The sequence below is a fragment of the Patella vulgata genome, chromosome 9 (assembly GCF_932274485.2).
Source record: "Patella vulgata chromosome 9, xgPatVulg1.2, whole genome shotgun sequence".
Classification (NCBI taxonomy): Eukaryota; Metazoa; Mollusca; class Gastropoda; family Patellidae; genus Patella; species Patella vulgata.
Genome location: NC_065887.2, coordinates 30,178,181 through 30,189,028, shown reverse-complemented (window position 1 = coordinate 30,189,028; position 10,848 = coordinate 30,178,181). Strand labels below are relative to the sequence as shown.

Genomic DNA, 10,848 nt, shown 5'->3' with positions numbered 1-10,848 from the left:
AAAATGCAGCATTCTCTCCGAAGCAGTAACGTCTTATGTAAACAATGCACGCGCCATTCAGCCAATGATTGACGCCGCGTGCTTGTGACGGCACGTGTTAAGGCTGTCATCTTTGACAGAGATATATTACTAGACTCGTAATTCTCTGTGAAACAGATTGCTTATGTCCCGGTTGAAAGCAGATAAGATACCCTTCAGAAAAGATGATTGGGTAAAATAAAATTCAGTCAAACTAAACAATTCTAACAGCACATCGTGGGTATTTTTAACTTTCAAACTCTTCGACAACTTAAAGGAAATAATAAATAGCTATTCTTTGGCACCTAGAAATAGACACAAATGTAATATAAATGGGGGGGGGGGACTATCCCATTTCCTATAGGATGAAATTCTATAGTATTGCTACAGAGATTTGGGGGCCTGTAGAAAATAATGGCTTCAAATATTCTACAGTTTCTGTAGTGCAAATCCTATATTTTCTCCAACAGATTTATACTAAAACTTTCTATAGGAAAATAATATATTCTATAGACTTTTTATAGTGTTACTTATATTCAAATTAAGTCGTGTTTGCAATGTCAAAGACAAGTGGATGCAATCATGACCTATAATACAAAACTTCATTCAAATATGGATACAGCAAATCCTGATATTAAAGAATAAAATAAGAAAAACTCTAAAGTTTTAATTTATTTATTATGTAACTATATTAAAAATGGTAATGATATAAATTTGATATAAAACTAACTTATTAATGCTAATACTTTATCCTTTATGTCTGAAAACATCGATCATAAAGCTGTTCCCTAAAAATATAGATCAACATTTTATATGACATGTTGATAAATCACATGGATTAAGATAAATTGAGCAACATCAACAATTTTATGGAATAATTTAATTGCAATAAGAACCACTTACTCTCAACACCCGAGTCTATCCGAAGCCCTAATCTCTATGAATCTTGACATATAAAAGTTTCACTACATGATATGCAGAATTCTCCATAACCTAACACAAGGCTCTGAATGATACATTTGGGATGGTTTTATGATATTTTGGACAGGGTCAAGATGCTGTAGAAATCTTCAGTCTAAATCATTTTAATATATTTTTTAAAGATGCATTATGTAATAATAAGATAAAAACTGTGGCCATTCTTGCTATAAAATTATATAACGAAAAAAGGAATATATTGAAAATTTCATTCAAATTACTTTATTCTGAATGAAGTTATGAGTGTTGGAAGATATAGCCCAGAGCAGCAACAGTACAGGACAAACAAGACTGTTTTGATTATCCATTTTATCATTAAATCTTTAAATCTCGCAGGAGTTTTAATCCATTTAAATCTCTACCATCCGATGGGCTAGAGAGTTGATTATGGGCTTGTCATGTTAATAAATGTCTAAATAATAGTTTATATAACATTTGACAGGTGATAGAGAGAGAGAAATGGGGTTTAACGTCCACCCATAACAAACTAGGTCATTTCGGGACTAACACATGGTTCAATTTTATTTCAATAATTTGCTTGCGCATAGGGGTCCTTAGTAGTGGGAGCAAACCAGAGGAAACCCAAGAGGTTGGTCAGGCGTTCCTACTCCTTGTCACGTACAACCAGGGAATCGAAACCCCCACCAGTTGACCAGGCGATAAAGAAAGGCGATAGGCAGTTTTAGTTCTTACATAATGCATCTTTAAGCAGCTGAACAATATATTGAAAACTGATCCAGGAAAGTATTTTCCTGTCAAGTGTTATGTCATGTAAGTAACGGTTCCCTCAATAGTAACTACCCTATGTCACTAACATGTTAAAATTACAACAAGCAATAGAAAATGGAAAATATAAACTGATGAACAAATTTAAGATCAGAAAATTAATTATTTGTAAACAAGAAGTTGAGATCATTCCTTATATGCTATAGCAGTCAATGAGATATAAAATCAATGAGATATCTATAATCATTGTTACAAATATAACAACTTTAACAGAATAGCTTCCCTGATCATCTCAATAAATAAACTCAGTGATCTTCTACATTAGGTAGGGTTCAGGAAAGTTTAAATATTTTTTTTTCTGAAAAAAACCCCCTCTCCTAGCCTAACAGTAATAAATGGTAATTTAACAGCAAAATATATTTTGTAACATTCTCTATCAGTATTAACATAATTTGGAAAACATAACTATACCTAACAAATTGGCCAATTAAAATAAAAAGAACCTTAATGAGCATCAGTAAAATTCACTATTATTTGTATATTATTGCAAAAATATACATATCAAAAGTTATGGTGATTATAAAATATACTGTATTAGGCCTGGTTCTCAGACAATCCTTACCAAAAATCTGATGCTGGAGGGATTCATTCAATTATTTTTATAGATTTAGTTTCTGTAACCAGGATAAAATATTTACGTGCAGTAATTAATGAGCCTGTTTTTATTTTCTTTTTAAAAGTGAGGCAGTAGTATCTGGGAACCAGAATAGTTTTATATATGGCCTTATAACTCATCAATATATTTCAATATAAATATTTAAGGCTTGCAGGATATCACATTTAAATAATTTTTTAGATAGGCATAAAAGACGAATCTACTTTTTCAATTACTTCATTAACAACATTATTACAGAAAGCAATTTAAGTTATTAAAAGCATAATTCATAGAGAATCGGTAGATATGCCTTCAATATCACAATGTAAGCAAATGCACTGGGATCCTAGTTAAGAATCATTTCAGTGCAACAAAAAAACAATAACTTAATCTGAATACAAATATCTATAAATGCATCACACATAAAGACAGTACAATTCTGCCTGTAAAAAGTAAATTACATCTATTAGATAGAACTGGTAGAAGTCTGAACGGCCCCAACAGTGGCAGTTTAGTTCTTTAGGGACAACTATTAAAATTTAGCTTCCTATCTTTGTGTACAGAAAAACATTCAAACAAAACATTCTTTGCTGCTTTTAGCTAAAAATGTTTGAGGCTAATGAGGCTATTTATCATGATGCCAAAGCAATAAAACAGATTGGTTTGGCCCAAATATGAAACCATTGAAATTCTGCAATATGATATAAATTACTCTGTGTCTATCAAATAAGTTAAATATGTTCTATTCTATCTCTAGTCACTTAAAGATTATTAAGTTATTGCATACACAACAGAGACTTCACATTATTAGTAATTATGCAACAATTTAATGTTTTGTAATGTAATGGTCAAATTTAATCAGCTGTAGAACCCAAATTGTATTGTGGATTTCTATTACAAAATAATACAAAATAAAGGATTAAATTTTACATTATTAAATTATATAAGGAAGAAAAAATATTATACACCTTTTTAATGAGATAAACCAAATACATATGTTAACGAATAACTATACTAATTGGTAATAATACAGTATCTAATCACATGTATTAAAACATACGACTTCTAGTTACTAGCCAAATATTTACTCATAATAAAGAAGTAAAAGTTAAATTAAAATATATATAAAAAAAAATAGAATGACTAGTGAATACTGTATATTGTCAGCAACATTCTACCCTGAAACTCTGTCCAAAGAATTTCTATTAAAGCTCTTCAACAAAAACAAAAAGTTAGAAATTAAAATACATATAATAAAAATTTTGATAAAATCATTTAAATCAGAGATTTTAAATGTTTTCAGTTTATTTAATTAAAACTCAAAACATTATTAGTTACATTCATTTGACTAAATCTGCATTATATTTACAGTATCTCAAATATGATACATTTTTAAAAACTATATTTAAAAGATACTTAAACCATGCATATATGTTATGTTTGAAAAATACACCCCAGACCCATCCTATATTCAAAAAATGCTGACAGAACAAAAACATGTATAACTAGATCGGCCAGGCAGATATGAAAGCTTTCATGTTTACGGCCACTTCCTGTCACATGTCATGGGTTATATAAAAATATGAAAAATAAAAAGAAATGACTGACACTGGCATTGCTGTAATATGATTGACTTCCAGTTCCAGACAAATCGAGCAAACCGTCTAAAATCAAGACGAATCAGAAAATGAAATGAAAATGGCGGGAAAATATTGAAAAAAGAAATGATATAATGACAACATCCATAATGAAATAGACAACTCTTTCAGAAATTAAACACAATGATTAATGGATAACTTGTTTTGAAGTATTGACAATGATTTTATCAAGTTTTTAGATACACAACCCCACAACACCCTGAAAGAAGATTAAATTTAATTAATATTGTCAGTGAAAATAATTGTTGATACATGCATAAAGAATTAACATACTTTCACTTAAATACAAACACCATTTGAACAAAGACTTTACCAATCATTAATGGTCCCCTAGAGGCCGGGTAATTAAATCAGTGAGTATTATTTACTCCGGATGCTATAGTGATTCCTTCAGATGGAAATCACATCATTCATCTGGTACCATCCATTAAACTAAAAACAGGTTATTAGAAGGGCAGGATTTAACCCTATAAGTTCATTAAATTCCAATAAAAACAACCATTCTACAGACCCAATGCCAAGAAAAGCGAAATAAAAACTAAAAACCAATATTAAATGTTTTTTTTTAAAGTTTATGTTGTAATTTTATGTGTTACACATATTGCCTGATTTGCAAAATCTGCAATCAGGCATTAAGTGTAAAAAGAAGGTAGGAATTTTAGCCATTTCGTGTAATGTCTGGAATTTTCAGTCATTACACGTATTGCCTTGTGCTCACAGGCTCTTCGCGAAATGACTGATTCGTTTAGTCATTACACGAAATGACTGATTACACAGATTGACTGTAACATATACACTTCTATGGAGCAAAGTCTCAAACAATGAGCTATATACATAGAGTTATAAATAGAAGTTTATATTACAAATCTATGCCTATATATAACATTTATACATCACTGGTTTCAAACGTTAATGTAACCAAGAATCATAACTCGTTGTGTCACATTCATTGAATGTTAATTGTTTTCAATGGTATTAAGTAATTGGACTGGAAATACACAGGTGGTAATTCTATGGAATTACTATTTATTACGACACGTTCAGTAATAAACAGTAATTTTATTCCATATAATTGTGACCTGTGTGTAGGCCTATTGCTTTGAAAACAAAGTCGTATAGATAGACGTCATTTTTGCTGTAGAATTTTTCATTAAAGGGGTAACGTCTTGTTCGAAAACGTTGGGAGTGGTAGAATATGACATGCAGGAATTAATAATATTGGTAAAAACGGGAATAACTTCGTCTAAACGGTCCTCAAGAACAGGAGTCGGAACAGGATCTAACGAACAAGATTTGGGAACAGAAGATATAATTGGGTTTAAAACAAGATTCACTAACGAAGTGAACATTTTCTAAATGAACATAATTGTCTAACTTATCAAACGCATGAGTATTAAAGTCAATTGTTTTATTTAAAACATCAAGTTCAGTTTTTATTTTCTGTATTTTTATTTGAAAGTAATTCGAGAATAAATTCGCAAGTTCGATGTCTTTATCATTGTCCGGGAGAATAGTCTATTCAGAATTATGATCCAAAAATGTATTCACAACTTTATAGGTCGTTTTGTCTGCTGTGTCTGTCAACATTTTCTATTTTATCAGAGTAAAATTTAATTTTACCGTCTTCAATTAATTTATTCACATTGGTTCTCGTTTTATGAGGCAAAAATGAGTCCAAAATTTCAGCAAGTTTATAGTGATACTGAGTTGGTTTCTTCGTGAACCTTATTATAATAAGGTCCATGGTTTCTCAACAAATTGAACTGATTGTTCTTTGTAGCTTATTCGACATTTGGGCACCATTAATAAGGAAATATAGTTTTCCTCTGAGTCTCTTATATAAGCAGGCACATGGATTAGTTAAGACAAGATCGAGAATATGTCCACAATTATGAGTTGAAGAAGAAGCGTGTGAGAGATTTGTTATTCAACATTTCACAAAGATCAACCGCGATTGAGTCATTGGAGTCATCAACATGAAAATTAAAATCCTCCTAAATAATAGTGCGATAAAATTTCCTTGAAAAGAAACTGTAGGGAACAATCCAAAATGCTGTAAGGAACAATCCAAAACGTTCATGACGGGCGAACTTAAATATAAGTGCTAAACCTCCTCCACGTGAATCTGTGTGTCAATGTTGTACAGAATATCCATCGGTTACTAAAGCTGCGATTGTCGATGAATCCGAAATGTCATTATGTGCACGTTTCAGTTATTCTACATACATCAATTGAATGTTCAACAATATAATCAGATAAAATTGTCGTTAATTAATCCCAAGGAAGTTGTTAAAACTGACGCTTCATTTGCGACCGCCTTTTTAATTTATTATTTTCTGTTTTATTCTAAAGTTCTTATTTGTTTGTTAACTTTGATCGAGTTTAGGGTGAACTGGATAAGATTGTTATGATTAATGTTAGTACTCACTGGATTAGTGTTTAGGGGATTATAATATTAGGTTGTCAGGACGTTTCTTGATTTGTTCCCAATTTATAGGAATAGTTCTAGGATTGTTCTATCATTTCTAATAATTTCATTAAAACTTGAATCTTTATAACCCACTGTTTTCGCTCCTCACACCTCTGTAAATGAGGTTTAACGTCCTACTGTTCTCCTCTGACTGGGCTAATGATGAAGGACACACGCCATGCAGTGTGCTATGGGGGAAATTTTGCCCAGACAGCGGCACTACGGCCTACTCTTATATCGAATTCCAACTTTCAAGGGATCTTTTACGTGCACGCCAATGTGCACTTCGGTTTTTCGTCCCATCCAAACTACTAGACAGCTGTCCTTGCCATGCCCTCTGTCCTGCACCACTGGCAAGGGGGAACAACGCCGGATCTATTATTAAAACACGAGACTGGGTTTGAAGGTTATTGTTATATACTATCTGTAGGGGTTATTTCAGTTCTATGAAAGGTGCTCTGTTTAATATATTTGAAGCGTTAAACAAATGGGGGACGGCGGATATAGGCTAATTAGGTACGCTGCATTATTCTACAACTTTCTTAAATTGACTCACTGACAGGTCTGCCACTATCCGTTTCTGGAAGTGTGTTACTGTTGCCCAGCAATCTGGTGCAGAGATTAGTCCAATTGTATAAAACAAGGTTGACGAAAACGGATGCCCAAATGAAACACTTATCTAAATATGGTAACGGTCCGCCATAAACATTTTATATTAATTTTAAAGAGCGCGATTATATTTGCTTCGGGCATCATTTAGTATTCTCAGAAGGAGGTTCTTACAGTCTCCTCGGCTTAGAGGCTTGGATACAGATATCATACGGGGTTCCTAGAGAGACATTATGGATGTTATAAAGATATATAAACATAGTTATAACCACAGAGTGTTCCAAAGTTAATTTATTATTGAGTAGAAAAGTACACAACGTGGAAATCCTACCGAGACACAGGATTGTGTCACCGTCCGTTTTCTAGAGAGAGAGAGAGAGAGAGAGAGAGAGAGAGAGATGGGGTTTAACGTCCACTCGACACAATCTAGGTAATTTCGGGACTAACACATGTTTCAATTTATTTCAATAATTCGCTTGCGTGTTTGGGTCTTTAGCAGCAGAAGGAAACCGCAGGACTCGGAGAAAACCCACGAGGTGAGGTTGGACAGGCGACCCTACTCCTTGTCATGTACAACCGGGGAATCGAAACCACGCCAGTTGACTCAATAACAGACCTTATGATACAGCGCGCACGTGCTAACCATTCCGCCATCCAACCCCCCAGAGGCAGTGGACTGGTTAATTGAGAATATTTTGGTCTCGAACCACCAGTGATATAGTCTGTTATGAATAATCAAACTAAATAGACATCAAAACAATCCTCAGTCAATCTTGATTCTTGATCTCTGACATTAATTTAGTAATTTCGAACAAATTAATGTTTCAAGCGGTCATATATGGAAATGTAATATGAACGTATAGAAAGGAACTATATTAACATATTATCAACTGCTTTTTTTTTTTTTTTTCAGAAATAACAACGGAATCGGTTGAAGGAAATATTTCTGGGCTGAAAAATCTGAATTGTGTAATACTAATAGTGCTACTGTGATCAAAGAACAAGTGGTTTGATAAGTGTAGGCGCACCACCATAATGGCGTTAATGGATTCATTCTTTCAACTTAAGACTTACTTCGTAATTGTCAGTTTCATAACTGTGTTTGTAATATTGAATCTTCTGGGATCTATGAGATATATCTATGCATACAAAGAAATTATGAAAAAAATAGAGATGCCTACCTCGAGTAGTATGTACATATATTTGATGAGTAATTCACCCATAATTAGTGATAAAAAGGTTATGCTCAACTACAATATAACATCAAAGACCGCGATGGCAGTGGCACCCACACCAACACCCAGGCCTAATAACTGCACGGGTTGTTTTCAACACAATTTTAAATATATGATATCAAACGAAGCCGTGTGTAACGTTAAGGGAAATAACTCAGTGGAGCTGTTTGGGTTTATTTTTACCATTCATTCAAATTCTGAACAGCGAAATGCGATTCGTAAAACATGGATGTCATTTGCAGGTAACAATACCTCAAACGTTCGTTATCTATTTATGTTGGGTAAATCCTCAAACGATGAATTGAATAAGAAAGTTGCGGAGGAGGCGACCATTTTTAATGACATATTAATGGAGGATTTTCACGATTCCTATCAGAATTTAACTTACAAGACAATGATGGGATTTAAATACGTCACCAAATTCTGTAATCACACAAAATATGTTTTAAAAATTGACGATGATATTTGGCTCAACATGCCTTCCCTTCTGAAACTGTTACAAAAGGAAGGCAACAAACTTACCGCAGCAGTTGGTGGTGCGTGCCACGCATCCGCTGGTCCAATTCGAAGTAAATCATCAAAATGGTACGCCTCTTTTACGAGTTATCCGTCCAATTCCTATCCAGGTTTTTGTTCCGGGACCGGATATGTTTTAAGCGCCAATGTTGCCCAAAAAGTCTACGAAGTATCGAAAAACGTACCTTTCTTTCATCTGGAAGATGTGTATGTGGCTCTGTGTATTAAAAAGTTGAACTATAAATTGATACGGTTTTCAGGATTTCTGAAAGGTTGGTCGAAGAACAATTTATGTGCTATGAAATCAGATGACACCAGAACTTGTCATCAAGTCCCTCCAAATATTTTAACATCTGCTTGGGCAGCGGTGTGTTAATAATATATTTTAAAAAAAATCATTTTTTAAAAGGAATTATATTAAAACCTATATCTATTATGCAACTTCGCACTGACAACTTTTGTAAGAAATAAATGCTCACAGGAATTGTTCTTATCGTACTAATTTGAATTTAAAATATGGATTCATCAATAAATTCGAGTAATCCATTCTTGAATACACCATCCTAACAATAAATGAAGGTATGAAATCCGATTTAGCGTCCTACTTTTCTGGGCCAATCAAGACGGGCATACAGTGTGCTATGAGGGACATTTTGCCCGGACAACGGCGGAACGACCTACGCTTATCTCGAATTCCAACTGCCAGGGGTTCTTTTACGTACACCAATGTGTACAAGTGGGCCTCGGTTTTTCGTCTAAGCTGAAGGACTGGACACTGTCATAGTTAAATACCCTCTGCCCTGATTCGTTGATCTCAGGAACTGTTCCCGAGATCAACGAATCATATGCGTGTGGTAGGTATACTCCAGTATCCCGGTTGAGTTCTGGCTGGTTTCTTCTGATGTTAACTAGTTTTAAAACAGTGTTATTTTTAATCAAGTCCATAAGTTTATTGATATGTCAAACAGATTTTAATCTCGATCAAATGGTATTTTATTTTCAATTATATGTATAACTGGCTGGTTTCTCTAATGTTGTTTATTAACAAAATATGTATGTAATGCTTGTCTATATTTATATATTTAACTATAATCTATATAATGTGTATGTGCTTGCCATTTTAACTTTGTATATACACCCCTTTGCATTAATATTATGTATATATATCATTTAGGGAGAGGGGTTTTACATTGGCCTGTCCCATTCAGATATCCTGAATAAAATATTGTTTTGTTTTTGTTTTTTTATTAAAATAAATAAATAAAAGAATTAGAAGCAAACCTTTGATAAATAAATAAGTTTGAATATGTTTTTAGTCCAAATATATCACCAAATTACATAGCGCGTAGTTCATGATATTATTTACAAACAATTACTATAGGACACAAGTCTTCATTTGCATCTGGGACAGGACACGCATTTCGGATGTTTTGCTAATTATCTCTTAAACAAATTTGCTCCTGTGGATAAGGATATTTTTATTTTCACCTTCTTAGGAACTTAGATATTTAATTTTCTTTGCACAACTTAGATTTGTAATTCTTATAGCCGTTCAATATTTTCAGAATTACTAATTATCTCGAACCAGTCTTTGGTATTGACATCTGACAGTCTTAAAAATTCGACAAATAATGTAAACATAACTTATTTTAGTTTCCCAAGTGTTCCATCCTAACTCAGCAAGTTTACATAATATTAAATATATATTTTTTGGTGATCAGTGTTGGCTGAAAAGTTCTAAGTCTGTCTGTACAAAGTTAATGGTTTCCATGTATTTTTCTACATAGTCCCCTTCGAAGTGTACATGTGTTTGCCAATGATGCTGCAAGGCCTGGATGCCGGCCTGGGAGAAATTTTCTTTACCCACCCTAAAAAAGTCGTTCACAGCTGACATGACGTCATCATTACTAGGACAATGACTGAATTTTGGATTCTGGCTACAAATCTGGCCCCCAAAAATTTATCAGGAACTGCTTCAAAACG

At 33.2% G+C, this 10,848-nt stretch overlaps 1 protein-coding gene across 1 annotated transcript; it reads left to right on the top strand.

Moving 5' to 3' along the window:
• The first annotated feature begins 8,039 nt into the window (after window positions 1-8,039).
• On the top strand, window positions 8,040-10,453 carry LOC130010313 (beta-1,3-galactosyltransferase 1-like). The gene has a single exon (XM_050562269.2). The coding sequence runs from the start codon at window positions 8,150-8,152 to the stop codon at window positions 9,239-9,241; it is 1,092 nt and encodes a 363-aa protein (XP_050418226.1). The 5' UTR covers window positions 8,040-8,149; the 3' UTR covers window positions 9,242-10,453.
• The last annotated feature ends 395 nt before the right edge of the window (window positions 10,454-10,848 follow it).